General features: G+C 38.2%; 1 protein-coding gene across 1 annotated transcript in view; it reads right to left on the bottom strand.

Annotated features, from left to right (window-relative positions):
* LOC133595789 (methylcytosine dioxygenase TET3-like) overlaps window positions 1–16,632 on the bottom strand; it is a 57,865-nt gene that overhangs the window by 16,180 nt on the left and 25,053 nt on the right. Inside the window, exon 4 of the mRNA XM_072914314.1 lies at window positions 1,523–1,616. Within this exon, the coding sequence (XP_072770415.1) occupies window positions 1,523–1,616 (94 nt within the window). The remainder of the gene's footprint in view (window positions 1–1,522; window positions 1,617–16,632) is intronic.

The following is a 16,632-nucleotide window of genomic DNA, read 5'->3' as shown; positions in this document are numbered from 1 at the left end:
GCTATATGAACTATATTATACATTTCCATAGTTTAGTTAGCTGAGGTATATATTGTACAGTGTATTTTGTCAACAACTGTATGTGTGTAAAGTATTTCTTGTGCTGAGCGATCATAAAACGGCTGCAAAAGACGCACTGGCTGAGGCTCCAGTAGCCCCGCCTCCTGCACCCCCGCCGTAGAATTGTTATATCAACTAAAGCCCACACTTAAACTTTCCACGTGCAAGATTGAATCTATTTAAAAAAGTTATTTCATAAGAAGCCAAAAAGTGCAAAAACAATCATGTTCGTGTTGGAGGAGTTGTGAATGACTGCAGGGCCACAACATTAGGTACACCTGCAGACTGCAGGCGTAACCTATTTTCATGGGCTTTCCTCTTTGTGATGTTAAGTTCCTGTTATGCGCTGTTATACAGTATATGCCTTGAGCTCTTATTTTGAAGGCGCTAAGAGCGGAAGTGATGTCACGTTGCGGAGGTTTTTGAAAGAAGGTAAATAAAGTGGTCCTCGTGTAAACTGGAGCCTCCGTGTTTGTTATTTTGTAGTTTCATACAGTATAGGCGACATTTATAAACCCTCGGTTACACTTTTTTAAATAGATTCAATCTTGCACGTGGAAAGTTTAAGTGAGGGCTTTAGTTGCGGCGCATGGACTTAATTTCTAAGTAAAGGTAAGACCATAATAACGTTTTTTTTTTATTAAATGTGCTTTTTTGTGTGCTACAGTTTGTATGTGTAAAGTTAAAGTTAAGTTAAAGTACCAAAGATTGTCACACACACACTAGGTGTAATGAAATTTGTCCTCTGCATTTGACCCATCCCCTTGTTCACCCACTGGGAGGTGAGGGGAGCAGTGGGCAGCAGTGGGAATCATTTTTGGTGATTTAACCCCCAATTCCAACCCTTGATGCTGAGTGCCAAGCAGGGAAGAATGCTGGTATGAGCTTTTAAACATAACCCGTTAACTGCTGCCAATCAAATGGTGAATAAGATACTCTTTAGGGTTCATATGTTTGTAAATCTGACTGTGATGAAGTCAGTGCCTCACCAGCCATCAACCTCACCGCACGTCACTGGTATACAGAAAGGTAAGATATACTCACAATACTTGATTTATTTTGTTAAAAGCAAATGGGACCAAAAAGTATTTAATAACAACTTTATCAAATGCTTTTTGGACCCATTTATCATATATAATGTTTTTATGAAAGCAAATGACTCCCTTCTTTTTCCTGTTATTCATGCACAACCTAAATCAACAATGATTAGAGCTTCACATATGAATTTAAGTACAAAAAAGAGAAGAAGAAAATAAACCTCCAAAAGTATCTATGGTGTATAGTTGACTGCACGTCACTGTGTAATGGCAGTATTGAACAATTTCCCTTGTGCATCAATAAAGTTTGTTTAAGTCTAAGTCTAATTATCAGTATACCGCCCAGCCCCTACTGACTAGTAATAATAATAATAATAATAATGACAATAACAGTAATAATACTAACACAGATGCTATGTCCTTACCCATTTAGCAATCGGGCATCCTCTTGAGCTCTTTCCTTCTCTGCCTGTGTATACCACTTTTTCTATCCGGACAGCATCTCCTTTCTCTCCATACCTGCACACGAGAAAAGTAACACAGGTCAGATCTGGATTATACTCCCCCCATCCAAAGCAGTCCTGATCCTATTAGAACTGTAGAGGTCAGTCATATTTGCCATAGTCAATGCAAGATGTACTATCTTTGTCTCAGTCAAAACACTAGAGGGCAGTGTGTTCCTGCACTGCAAAAACTGAAATCTAAGTAAGATTGAATATCTCAAATAAGGGTGATATTTGCTTATTTTCTGTCTGATAAGATAATTCTTCTCACTAAGCAGATTTTATGTTAGAGTGTTTTACTTGTTTTAAGGGTTTTGGTCCTATATGATCTCAGTAAGATATTACAGCTTGTTGCTGAGATTTGATGACCTATATTGAGTAAAATATGCTTGAAACTATTTTAGTCCAAATCATACCCAGCAATGGTGCACAGGAAGGCGGGGAAGAAGAGGGGAAAAGGCGACCAAATTGGTCAAAAGTCCAAAAAATAAATACTTGACTTTCAGTGAATACTAGCTATATATAAATATGTACAAACCCCGTTTCCATATGAGTTGGGAAATTGTGTTAGATGTAAATATAAACGGAATACAATGATTTGCAAATCATTTTCAACCCATATTCAGTTGAATATGCTACAAAGACAACATTTTTGATGTTCGAACTGATACTTTTTTTTTTTTTTTTTTTGCAAATAATCATTAACTTTTGAATTTGATGCCAGCAACACGTGACAAAGAAGTTGGGAAAGGTGGCAATAAATACTGATAAAGTTGAGGAATGCTCATCAAACACTTATTTGGAACATCCCACAGGTGAACAGGCAAATTGGGAACAGGTGGGTGCCATGATTGGGTATAAAAGTAGATTCCATGAAATGCTCAGTCATTCACAAACAAGGATGGGGCGAGGGTCACCACTTTGTCAACAAATGCGTGAGCAAATTGTTGAACGGTTTAAGAAAAACCTTTCTCAACCAGCTATTGCAAGGAATTTAGGGATTTCACCATCTACGGTCCGTAATATCATCAAAGGGTTCAGAGAATCTGGAGATATCACTGCATGTAAACAGCTAAGCCCGTGACCTTCAAACCCTCAGGCTGTACTGCATCATTAAGCGACATCATTGTGTAAAGGATATCACCACATTGGCTCAGGAACACTTCAGAAACCCACTGTCAGTAACTACAGTTGGTCGCTACATCTGTAAGTGCAAGTTAAAACTCTCCTATGCAAGGCAAAAACCGTTCATCAACAACACCCAGAAATGCCGTCGGCTTTGCTGGGCCTGAGCTCATCTAAGATGGACTGATACAAAGTGGAAAAGTGTTCTGTGGTCTGACGAGTCCACATTTCAAATTGTTTTTGGAAACTGTGGACGTTGTGTCCTCCGGACCGAAGAGGAAAAGAACCATCCGGATTGTTAAAGGCGCAAAGTTGAAAAGCCAGCATCTGTGATGGTATGGGGTTGTATTAGTGCCCAAGACATGGGTAACTTACACATCTGTGAAGGCACCATTAATGCTGAAAGGTACATACAGGTTTTGGAGCAACATATGTTGCCATCCAAGCAACGTTACCATGGACGCCCCTGCTTATTTCAGCAAGACAATGCCAAGCCACGTGTTACATCAACGTGGCTTCATAGTAAAAGAGTGCGGGTACTAGACTGGCCTGCCTGTAGTCCAGACCTGTCTCCCATTGAAAATGTGTGGCGCATTATGAAGCCTAAAATAGCACAACGGAGACCCCCGGACTGTTGAACAACTTAAGCTGTACATCAAGCAAGAATGGGAAAGAATTACACCTGAGAAGCTTCAAAAATGTGTCTCCTCAGTTCCCAAACCTTTACTGGGTGTTGTTAAAAGGAAAGGCCATGTAACACAGTGGTGAACATGCCCTTTCCCAACTACTTTGGCACGTGTTGCAGCCATGAAATTCTAACTTAATTATTATTTGCAAAAAAAAAAAAAAAGTTTATGAGTCTGAACATCAAATATCTTGTCTTTGTAGTGCATTCAACTGAATATGGGTTGAAAATGATTTGCAAATCATTGTATTCCGTTTATATTTACATCTAACACAATTTCCCAACTCATATGGAAACAGGGTTTGTATTTCATTATATATACATACATATAAATAAAATAAATACTTCAAGTTCAGTGTTCATTTATTTACACATATACACACATAACACTCCTCTACTCATTGTTGTATTTGAAAGTGCAATGCTTTGCAGCCAGTAGCACAGCCTTTGAAGGAGCATAGGTATGGGCAGTGTAATATTCTGGGTTGGAGTCAATAACCAGGCGAGGTGATGAAGTTACGTCCCTTTACTTCATACTTCAGAACTGACTCCCACACAACGTAAACCGTTGGCCAACCAAAAAGATACTTTTTGGTTGGCCAACGGTTTACGTTGTATTGCGCACCCTGACGGCAAGTGTGGGTGTCAGTTCTGAAGTATGAAGTAAAGAGCGGAAGTGACGACAGGCTGTCCTCACTCAGGTCCGCACGGACCTGGAGGGGGCGTGCCTTAAGTCCGGCTGGAAATCGAGAGAAATTCCGGGAGAATGGTTGTCCCGGGAGATTTTCGGGAGAGGCACTGAAATTCGGGAGTCTCCCGGACAATTCGGGAGGGTATGCCCGCCGCCGGCCGCACAAGTCCCGGGATTCCAAAAATGTCCAAAACGCACCCAGCAAAGTCCCACGGGAAGTGGGGGAGAAAAGTGAGAAAAGTCGTCAAAAGTCCCCAAAAAATGTTCAAAATACCTACCCAGGTTCGAGTCCCATAAGTCCCGCCGCCAGCGACGCAAGTCCCGGGATGCCCAAAATGTCCATAACACACCCAGCCGAGTCCCACGGGGAGGGGGGATAAAAGTTGGAAAAGTCTGCAAAAGTCCCAAAAATGTTCAAAATACCTACCCAGGTTGGAGTCCCACATGGAGTGGTACAAGTCTTAAGACTTGTGGCTCTCGAACCCGGGTGTGATTTTTGAACATTTTACCGACTTTTCTCACTGTTCTCCCCGCCTTCCCGTGGGACTTTGCTGGGCGCGTTTTGGACATTTTGGGCATCCCGTGCGGCGGCGGGACTTGTGGGACTCGAACCTGGGTAGGTATTTTGAACATTTTTGGGACTTTTGCCGACTTTTCCTAATTTTTTAAGGTATTTTTTGGTCCATTGAAGTTAGCTAATTTTACTTGTTTTGGAAAGTCTTGACAAGCCAAATTTTCTTGTTCTATTGGCAGATAATTTTGCTTAGTTCAAATAAAATACCCCTCATTTTCGTTTTGTTTTTTTCTTGTTTTTGAACACTGACTTTTTGCAGTGTGGGAGTGGGCAGCCACAACTTGCATTGGCTGCTTAGCTTCCTGTGAAGTAGTAGTCAAAAATTTTTTTAAGGGAAGGGCAGAACTGACTTTTCTCATCAATTGATGAATGATTATGAATTTCAATAGAAAGTCCAGAAAGAAATGTTTTATGCCCCTCCTTCTTTTTAACCTCATTTTGTCCACCAAACTTTTTATGCTGTGCGTGAATGCACAAATGGTGAGCTTTGTTGACGTTATTGACTTGTGCGGAGTGCTGATCAGGCATTTTCGGTCAGTGCATGACTGCAAGGTAATCGATGCTAACATGCTGTGTGGACATAATGCATCATTATGCCTCGTATTTTAGGTATATTTGTGGTCATTCTATTTTAGTTTCCTTTAACTTGGACACACACATCCTGCCTTTGTCTATTCTAAGCCAGTAATTTCCAGGAGTTATCTCACACTCTGAAAAGCCTCCGTTTTACAAATGTTTTCCAATGTCGTAAAAATGTGTAGAATAAATATTACATTTCAATATGTTTGTCAACGAAGATTTGTGTCAGCCTGCGACACGTAGTCATTTTGATAGTAGGCTAATATAGACACATCATGTGTTGCCTTCATTATAACACTTTTATAAGACTTTTAAAGTCATTTTGATAGTAGGCTAATATAGCTAATATAGACACTTACATCATGTGTTGTCTTCATTATAACGCTTATATAAGACTTTTAAAGTCATTTTGATAGTAGGCTAATATAGACACTTACATCATGTGTTGCCTTCATTGTATATAAGACTTTTAAAGTCATTTTGATAGTAGGCTATTATAGTTAATATAGACACGTACATCATGTGTTGCCTTCATTATAACACTTATATAAGACTTTTAAAGTCATTTTGATAGTAGGCTAATATAGCTAATATAGACACTTACATCATGTGTTGCCTTCATTATAACACTTATATTAAGACTTTTAAAGTAATTTTGATAGTAGGCTAATATAGACACTTACATCATGTGTTGCCTTCATTGTAACACTTATACAACACTTAAAGTAATTTTGATAGTAGGCTAATATAGACACTTACATCATGTGTTGTCTTCATTGTAACATTTATATAAGACTTTTAAAGTCATTTTGATAGTAGGCTATTATAGCTAATATAGACACTTACATCATGTGTTGCCTTCATTATAATACTTATATTAAGACTTTTAAAGTCATTTTGATAGTAGGCTAATATAGACACTTACATCATGTGTTGCCCTCATTGTAACACTTATATAAGACTTTTAAAGTCATTTTGATAGTAGGCTTTTACCATGAATTAATTAACGTGGACCCCGACTTAAACAAGTTGAAAAACTTATTCGGGTGTTACCATTTAGTGGTCAATTGTACGGAATATGTACTGTACTGTGCAATCTACTAATGAAAGTCTCAATCAAAAAGCTATTATAGCTAATATAGACACTTGCATCATGTGTTGCCTTCATTATAACACTTATATAAGGCTTTAAATTTTTTGCGGCTCCAGAAAAAATTGTTTTTGTATTTTTGGGCCAATATGGCTCCTGCAACATTTTGGGTTGCCGACCCCTGACCTAGCGTATCCGGGTACTTCTTCCCATTGTCTTGAGATATTATATTTTTCTTTTATTTGCCGCTACAAAAACACAATCTGTCGCACACATGGACACAAATCAATCCGGACTTGTTGGGTTTTTGAAAAGACACAGCACCTCGGCGACTATTACAGCAACATTTGACGACAAACTTCACACAATGTCCACTGGAGTCCTTTCCAACCACTGCCATGAGGCACATTGTGTTGTGAGAGAGCATCGTATTGTTTACCTACTACAAATAACATCTTATTAAACTACAGCAGGTGTGTCCAAACTTTTTCTACAGAGAGCTGCACACTAAAAAATCTAAGCATGTGGGGACCATTTTGAAACTTTTTTCTTTTCAAAACCAATACAATATATAACAATTTTTTAACCACTAGGGCTCCCCTCAAGTTAGGTCCTGGGGACCCCACAGGGTCTCAGTCATTTAAAAAAAATAATAAGTCTGATAATATTTTGTTTATTCTTTTATTCAACACTTATATCTCTACATCAACTTCAGGTTTATCTGTCGATACAAAGTTGATTTTTTTACAATGTTTTACGCTTTATGGTCTTTTTGTCAAAAGACTGTTTTTCGAGGCAGAACCGCAAAATATGCAATATTTTCCCCAAAAAGATTTTCAAAGTGGAATATTTGATGTGAAGTAATTGGAGTCTTAAATAGGTCAATAATTCCTAACAACATTGATTTTAATTTTTGTATTATTATTTGAGCAATGACAGTGGCCTCACTCAAATATTAACACAGAATTAGTCATCTCACTGTGAAGTGAAGTGAAGTGAATTATATTTATATAGCACTTTTCTCTAGTGACTCAAAAGCGCTTTTTACATAGTGAAACCCAATATCTAAGTTACATTTAAACCAGTGTGGGTGGCACTGGGAGCAGGTGGGTAAAGTGTCTTGCCCAAGGACACGACGGCAGTGACTGGGAATGGAGGGAGCGGGGATCGAACATGGAACCCTCAAGTTGCTGGCACGGCCACACTATTAACCGAGCTGTACCGCCACTGTTCATTTTAATCATATTCATCAAATATATTTAATATACTTACAGTTTACAACCTTAACATTGGTTAATCGCAAAATATGTTATTTATTGAAGACATGAACTTAAGGCTTAGGTCAGGCTGATGACAAAAATAAGTACTAATCAAATATACTGCAAGGGACTCATAAATAACTGACAATTTATTTTACAAACAATTAGGTTGTTATAAAATAAATAAACTAAATTAACAATTGATATTTTTCTTAACTAAACAGCCAAAAAAATGAAAGTGCAAATGAAAATATAGCTTCATCACTTTAGTCTTAATTTTTGCGCTTGGGAATCCTCTCTGTGACATTAGCTCCAGAATTCTTCTGTTTGTTTGATATTGTCATTACTGCCACAAGTGGTGGAAAAGTGTATTACAAGTAAATACCACTGCAGTCCATACGGCCCAACGAGGGTTTAACAAACACTGTTCCAGACCTCAAGAAAATGTTTTAAAAATAGCTTAAATTTATTACAGGTCCCCTTGAACATGTGTGTGGTTTATCTATTTATAGAACACAGACTATCCACAAAACGAGGCATTCGGGAGCACTGTGGAACCCTGAGTGTTAGGCTTTCAGACCGTCTCCGTGCTTTATTATTAAGTACAATTGCAAAATGATCCACCATAGGGCCAAATGAAGTTGTGAGTACCAACACCTTGATAAAGGAGGTGAGACACACCTATAAACATATATATGTGGTTTACAAAGGACTTATACTACAAACCCCGTTTCCATATGAGTTGGGAAATTGTGTTAGATGTAAATATAAACGGAATACAATGATTTGCAAATCCTTTTCAACCCATATTCAGTTGAATATGCTACAAAGACAACATATTTGATGTTCAAACTGATAAACATTTTTTTTTTTTTTTTTTGCAAATAATCATTAACTTTAGAATTTGATGCCAGCAACACGTGACAAAGAAGTTGGGAAAGGTGGCAATAAATACTGATAAAGTTGAGGAATGCTCATCAAACATTTATTTGGAACATCCCACAGGTGTGCAGGCTAATTAGGAACAGGTGGGTGCCATGATTGGGTATAAAAACAGCTTCCCAAAAAATGCTAAGTCTTTCACAAGAAAGGATGGGGCGAGGTACACCCCTTTGTCCACAACTGCGTGAGCAAATAGACAAACAGTTTAAGAACAACGTTTCTCAAAGTGCAATTGCAAGAAATTTAGGGATTTCAACATCTACGGTCCATAATATCATCAAAAGGTTCAGAGAATCTGGAGAAATCACTCCACGTAAGCGGCATGGCCGGAAAGCAACATTGAATGGCCGTGACCTTCGATCCCTCAGACGGCACTGTATCAAAAACCGACATCAATCTCTAAAGGATATCACCACATGGGCTCAGGAACACTTCAGAAAACCACTGTCAGTAACTACAGTTGGTCGCTACATCTGTAAGTGCAAGTTAAAGCTCTACTATGCAAAGCGAAAGCCATTTATCAACAACACCCAGAAACGCCGCCGGCTTCTCTGGGCCCGAGATCATCTAAGATGGACTCATGCAAAGTGGAAAAGTGTTCTGTGGTCTGACGAGTCCACATTTCAAATTGTTTTTGGAAATATTCGACATCGTGTCATCCGGACCAAAGGGGAAGCGAACCATCCAGACTGTTATCGACGCAAAGTTGCATCTGTGATGGTATGGGGGTGCATTAGTGCCCAAGGCATGGGTAACTTACACATCTGTGAAGGCACCATTAATGCTGAAAGGTACATACAGGTTTTGGAACAACATATGCTGCCATCTAAGCGCCGTCTTTTCCATGGACGCCCCTGCTTATTTCAGCAAGACAATGCCAAGCCACATTCAGCACGTGTTACAACAGCGTGGCTTCGTAAAAAAAAAAAGAGTGTGGGTACTTTCCTGGCCCGCCTGCAGTCCAGACCTGTCTCCCATCGAAAATGTGTGGCGTAAAATACGACAGCGGAGACCCCGGACTGTTGAACGACTGAAGCTCTACATAAAACAAGAATGGGAAAGAATTCCACTTTCAAAGCTTCAACAATTAAGTTTCCTCAGTTCCCAATTGTTTATTGAGTGTTGTTAAAAGAAAAGGTGATGTAACACAGTGGTGAACATGCCCTTTCCCAACTACTTTGGCACGTGTTGCAGCCATGAAATTCTAAGTTAATTATTAGTTGCAAAAAAAAATAAAGTTTATGAGTTTGAACATCAAATATGTTGTCTTTGTAGTGCATTCAATTGAATATGGGTTGAAAATGATTTGCAAATCATTGTATTCCGTTTATATTTACATCTAACACAATTTCCCAACTCATATGGAAACGGGGTTTGTAAATCCTGTATTATGAACATACCAATATCTTTTAATGGTTACTTATTTCTGCAAGTCAACTTGTATGGGGGAGTGTATGGGCCGGGTCTGGGATCAGGGGTTGTGTCAGGGTGGGGTCAGGTCATCGGAACTTGTCAGAAGCTCGCTCATGGTTCATATCAAATCTCCTGACAGCTTGATACCTGCCATTGTGAAAACTTCCAACCCTGACCAGATTTGGCGTGACAGTGAGCACAAAGGCTTCCCGGTGAAAGGGAATCACCCGAAGACGGCAGAGAGTTTGGGGCGGGAGGTAGGGGGGGGGTAAGCTCTATCACCACAGGAAGGCCGGCCCGGGTCAGGGGTGGGTCAAAGGTCATCCAGGAACTGAGGGGTCTTACTGAGTTACGTCATTTCTCAAACAACAATAAAGTTTCTGGCCTAACATCCCCCTCAGTCCTCAGTGGGGACTAATGACACAGTAGAACAATTCACCGTGAACAATGGATGTTTGCCATTAAAGGGGCAAAAAAAACAAAAAAAAGTAAATATGCAGAAATCATTTTAAGAGGACTTAAGTCTTTTCATTTGTCGAGTTGCAAGCCATCTTAAGATGCACCTTGTTGCCTCATATAAAAATGAAAAACAATCAAATGTCATGCCTGAGAATATTTCCATTCCTCCAAATCACTGCATTCTTAAATGGTAATGCACTTTTTATTCTTATTTTGCTCATCAATCACAATCGTTATGAAAGACATGACACAAATGCTTTTTTTTTCTTCTTTTTTTTATGCATTTTAACTCGGAAATAAACGTAAACAAAAGTCCGCTTACAGTCCTCTTTTCCGCCTGTAAAATCCAATAAATAATAGAGATGTCCGATAATATCAGTCGATAAATGCTTTAAAATGTAATATCGGAAATTATCGGTATCGGTTTCAACCTGCCGATTTTCCCGGGAGACTCCCGAATTTCTCCCGATTTCCACCCGGACAACAATATTGTGGGCGTGCCTTAAAGGCACTGCCTTTAGCGTCCTCTACAACGTCCGCTTTTCCTCCATAAGAGAAGAACACATATATTTTTCTTCTTTTTTATGCATTCTAAATAGTAAATACATGCGATTAAAAGTCAGCTTACATTGGAGCCAATAGAAGTCGATCTATTCTGCCTATAAAGCCCCTAAAAAAACATTCCAAACACCTCCATTAGGGCTTTATATACATGATGTAAGTATATACTGCAGAGGTGTGGACTCGAGTCACATGACTTGGACTCGAGTCAGACTCGAGTCATGAATTTGATGACTTTAGACTCGACTTGACAAAATGTAAAAAGACTTGCAACTCGACTTAGACTTTAACATCAATGACTTGTGACTTCACTTGGACTTGAGCCTTTTGAATTGACATGACTTGACATGACTTGCCACTTTCCCCAAAACCCAAAGATGAAAAAGTTATTCGGGAGCGCTCCGTATTTTTCATTGTGTACTTGTCTATCAGCGTTGCGTGTGTCAGCTGGTGTGGTCTCAGTACAACAGCCAATCAAATTAGATCTACTTTGTTTTCATCACACAGCATTCATCCAATCAAATTGCAGGACAACCAACGAAGAAGACATGTCCAAACCACACGCCAGTGAACAAAAAATGATACCTAAAATAATTTTGTTTGGGTATAAAAATTACGAGGTGGTCAACACAAAACGGTTTGCAGTATGCAACACATGCGGTTCGAAAATTACTGATGGAGAGGCAACAACTTCCAACTTCGTCCGGCATTTGAAGTTGCACAAAGAAGGGTAAGTTTTGAATGTAAGATAACGTTTATTGGCTAAGTAACGTGACTTTTATTTGCTGTGTAGTTAAATCAGTGAGGCTGTAAACTCACTGCTAACGTTATAACGTTATTGCAAACACGGGAATCTGTTGCAGTTCACTACCTTATTCATACTTTTTGTTCAGTGATTTTTTTTAAGCAGGGTTACGTTAGTCAATATATCACACGTAACGTTAGACGGCGGTCAGCAGCACCGCGTATTTTAGCCACCTAAAAAAAGACAAAAATAGTAAAATAAAGGTCAGTTAAAATGTATACTATATTATGAATATGTGTACCGTTTTAGCTAGCTTTCTGACATACTGTTGGTTGTTTACCTCAGTGGTCCCCAACCACCGGTTTTGTTATGTTCACGTATATGTCATGTTTTTTCAATGTTAACACTTTTGTACAAATAAGTACATTTGCACTTTATTTTTCAATGTGTTTGTTCTGTAAAGGAATGAGTTAATGTTTAAAATGACTGGTTAATAGTGCTATTATAAAGTGCAATGTCAGCACAATTTTCTTTCCTGCAATTTAAAATGCACTTGTTTTAATAAATAAATACAGCGTTTGAAAAGCATACACAATCTGTGTTAATATATTAGTCTGTGGTTAAAAGGACTTGAAAGGACTCGAAACTCAAAATGCAGGACTTAGGACTTGACTTGAGACTTTCCAGTCTTGACTATGGACTTGACTCGGGGCTTGCCTGTCTTGACTCGGGACTTGACTCGGACTTGACTCGGACTTGAGGGCAAAGACTTGAAACTTACTTGTGACTTGCAAAACAATGACTTGGTCCCACCTCTGATATACTGTATGTAATGTAGTAACGGGCACATTTATAATAACATTTAATATTTACGTATTTCGATCATTTTAAAGGGGAACATTATCACCAGACCTATGTAAGCGTCAATATATACCTTGATGTTGCAGGAAAAAAGACCATATATTTTTTTAACCGATTTCCGAACTCTAAATGGGTGAATTTTGGCGAATTAAACACCTTTCTAATATTCGCTCTCAGAGCGATGACGTCACAACATGGCGTCACATCGGGAAGCAATCCGCCATTTTCTCTAACACCGAGTCAAATCAGCTCTGTTATTTTCCGTTTTTTCGACTGTTTTCCGTACCTTGGAGACATCATGCCTCGTCGGTGTGTTGTCGGAGGGTGTAACAACACGAACAGGGACGGATTCAAGTTGCACCAGTGGCCCAAAGATGCGAAAGTGGCAAGAAATTGGACGTTTGTTCCGCACACTTTACCCACGAAAGCTATGCTACGACAGAGATGGCAAGAATGTGTGGATATCCTGCGACACTCAAAGCAGATGCATTTCCAACGATAAAGTCAAAGAAATCTGCCGCCAGACCCCCATTGAATCTGCCGGAGTGTGTGAGCAATTCAGGGACAAAGGACCTCGGTAGCACGGCAAACAATGGCGGCAGTTTGTTCCCGCAGACGAGCGAGCTAAACCCCCTGGATGTCTTGGCTCACACCGTCCCTTATGCCACCGAAGATGATCAAGAGAAGAATATCGACCCTAGCTTCCCTGGCCTGCTGACATCAACTCCAAAACTGGACAGATCAGCTTTCAGGAAAAGAGCGCGGATGAGGGTATGTCTACAGAATATATTAATTGATGAAAATTGGGCTGTCTGCACTCTCAAAGTGCATGTTGTTGCCAAATGTATTTCATATGCTGTAAACCTAGTTCATAGTTGTTAGTTTCCTTTAATGCCAAACAAACACATACCAATCGTTGGTTAGAAGGCGATCGCCGAATTCGTCCTCGCTTTCTCCCGTGTCGCTGGCTGTCGTGTCGTTTTCGTCGCTTTCGCTTGCATACGGTTCAAACCGATATGGCTCAATAGCTTCAGTTTCTTCTTCAATTTCGTTTTCGCTACCTGCCTCCACACTACAACCATCCGTTTCAATACATGCGTAATCTGTTGAATCGCTTAAGCCGCTGAAATCCGAGTCTGAATCCGAGCTAATGTCGCTATAGCTTGCTGTTCTATGCGCCATGTTTGTTTGTGTTGGCTTCACTATGTGACGTCACAGGAAAATGGACGGGTGTTTACAACGATGGTTAAAATCAGGCACTTTGAAGCTTTTTTTAGGGATATTGCATGATGGGTAAAATTTTGAAAAAATCTTTGAAAAATATAATAAGCCACTGGGAACTGATTTTTAATGGTGTTAACCATTCTGAAATTGTGATAATGTTCCCCTTTAAGCATACAAGGGACATTCATGGAGAGAACGACACAGAAAGACGCTTTGTTCCACCCCCCTATTCTTCGCGAGAATTATGAGTCATTCTTCATCTAAATGGGAATATATGAACATCCCAGCAGTCTGCATCCTAAGGACAGCAGACCTCGCACAGTAAGTGATGTTTTATTATGGTTGTTGCGCCTAATGTGCAAAACAATTCTGGTTCTGCTTACCGACCTTGACGCAATTTTATTTGGTACACGGTGTAATGATACGTTTGACCAGTAGATGGCAGTCACACATAAGATATACGTGTAGACTGCAACATGATGGCAATATGACTCAAGTGAAGAACACAAACATGTTATTTGTTCCATTGAAAATATAGAACATAACACACGGCGCTGTTTTAGTACACTTAAAATCCATTTAAAATCGCTAACACTAATCAGTAGCATGTCTACGGCAATTCCAATGTAAATAAGCATGCAGCTAACACATTTTGGAAAAGTTGAGCTGACTTTACGTTTGAGCATTTTCTTTTAAGGAGCGGGGGTGTATATTGTAGCGTCCCGGAAGACTTAGTGCTGCAAGGGGTTTCTGGGTATTTGTTCTGTTGTGTTTATGTTGTGTTAGGGTGCGGATGTTCTCCCGAAATGTGTTTGTCATTCTTGTTTGGTGTGGGTTCACAGTGTGGCGCATATTTGTATCAGTGTTAAAGTTGTTTTTACGGCCACCCTCAGTGTGACCTGTATGGCTGTTGACCAAGTACGCTTTGCATTCACTTGTGTGTGTGAAAAGCCGTAGATATTATGTGACTGGGCCGGCACGCAAAGGCAGTGCCTTTAAGGTTTATTGGCGCTCTGTACTTCTCCCTACGTCCGTGTACACAGCCGCGTTTTAATAAGTCATAGATTTTACTTTTTGAAACCGATACCGATAATTTCCGATATTACATTTTGAAGCATTTATCAGCTGAAAATATCGGCAGTCCAATATTATCGGACATTTCTACTTCTGTTGCCGTGGTGAATGCCTGTGACCTGCGGCTGCAGGCCAGACGCCATTGTGGGCAAAAGAGCTCAGTCGACAAAAGCCACACACTGTCATCTATTGCCTTGTGGCTTTTGGCTGCTGAGATGACATCACTACACTCAACATGTGGGCAAAACTACAATATCATATATGTATTGGATAACTATGGAGTAGTGTTGTCCCCATACCAATATTATACCGATACCAAAATTATTTCCATACTTTTCGGTACTTTTCTAAATAAAGGGGACCACAAAAAAATTTGCATTATTGTCTTTATTTTAACAAAAAATCTTAGGGTACATTAAACATATATTTATTATTGCAATTGTGTCCTTAAATAAAATAGTGAACATACAAGACAACTTGCCTTTTATTAGTAAGTAAACAAACAAAGACTCCTAATTTAGCAGCTGACATATGCAGTAACATATTGTGTCATTTTTCATTCTATTATTTTGTCAACATTATTAAGGACAAGTGGTAGAAAATGAATTATTAATCCACTTGTTCATTTACTGTTAATATCTGCTTATTTTCTCTTTTAACATGTTCTATCTACACTTCTGTTAAAATGTAATAATCACTTATTCTTCTGTTGTTTGATACTTTACATTAGTTTTGGATGATACCACAAATTTGGGTATCAATCTGATACCAAGTAGTTACGGGATCATACATTGGTCATATTCAAAGTCCTCATGTGTCCAGGGACATATTTACTGACTTTATAAACATAATATAAATAAAAAAATGTTTTGAAAAGATTTAGTGATGCTATTTATTATTATTATTATTATTTATTTATTTATTATTATTATTATTATTATTATTATTTATTTATTTGTTTATTTATTTATTATTTATTTATTTATTTTATTTATTTATTATGTATTATTATATATTTTTCATATATTAAACATAATATAAATAATTTTTAAAAAACTAAAGATTTTATGATGCCAGAAAATATTGACGTAATCATAGTAGTATCGACAAGATACACTCCTGTACTTGGTATCATTACAGTGGATGTCAGGTGTAAATCCACCAATGGCATTATTGGCTTTATTTTAACAAAAAAATCTTAGGGTACATTAAACATATGTTTCTTACTGCAAGTTTGTCCTTAAATAGAATAGTTAACATACTAGACAACTTGTCTTTTATTAGTAAGTAAACAAACAAAGACTCCTAATTTAGCTGCTGACATATGCAGTAACATATTGTGTCATTTATCATTCTATTATTTTGTCAACATTATTAAGGACAAGTGGTAGAAAATGAATTATTAATCTACTTGTTCATTTACTGTTAATATCTGCTTATTTTCTCTTTTAACATGTTCTATCTACACTTCTGTTAAAATGTAATAATCACTTATTCTTCTCTTGTTTGATGCTTTACATTAGTTTTGGATGATACCACAAATTTGGGTATCAATCCGATACCAAGTAGTTACAGGATCATACATTGGTCATATTTAAAGTCCTCATGTGTCCAGGGACATATTTATTATTCTTATTATTTATTTATTTATTTATTTGTTTATTTATTTATTATTTATTTTATTTATTTATTATGTATTATTATATATTAAACATATATTAAACATAATATAAATAATACAAAAAAACTA

The sequence above is a fragment of the Nerophis lumbriciformis genome, linkage group LG12, assembly GCF_033978685.3.
Source record: "Nerophis lumbriciformis linkage group LG12, RoL_Nlum_v2.1, whole genome shotgun sequence".
NCBI classification, from domain to species: domain Eukaryota; kingdom Metazoa; phylum Chordata; class Actinopteri; order Syngnathiformes; family Syngnathidae; genus Nerophis; species Nerophis lumbriciformis.
The sequence above is the reverse complement of the archived record's forward strand: the minus strand, read 5'-3'. Positions and strand labels throughout refer to the sequence as shown.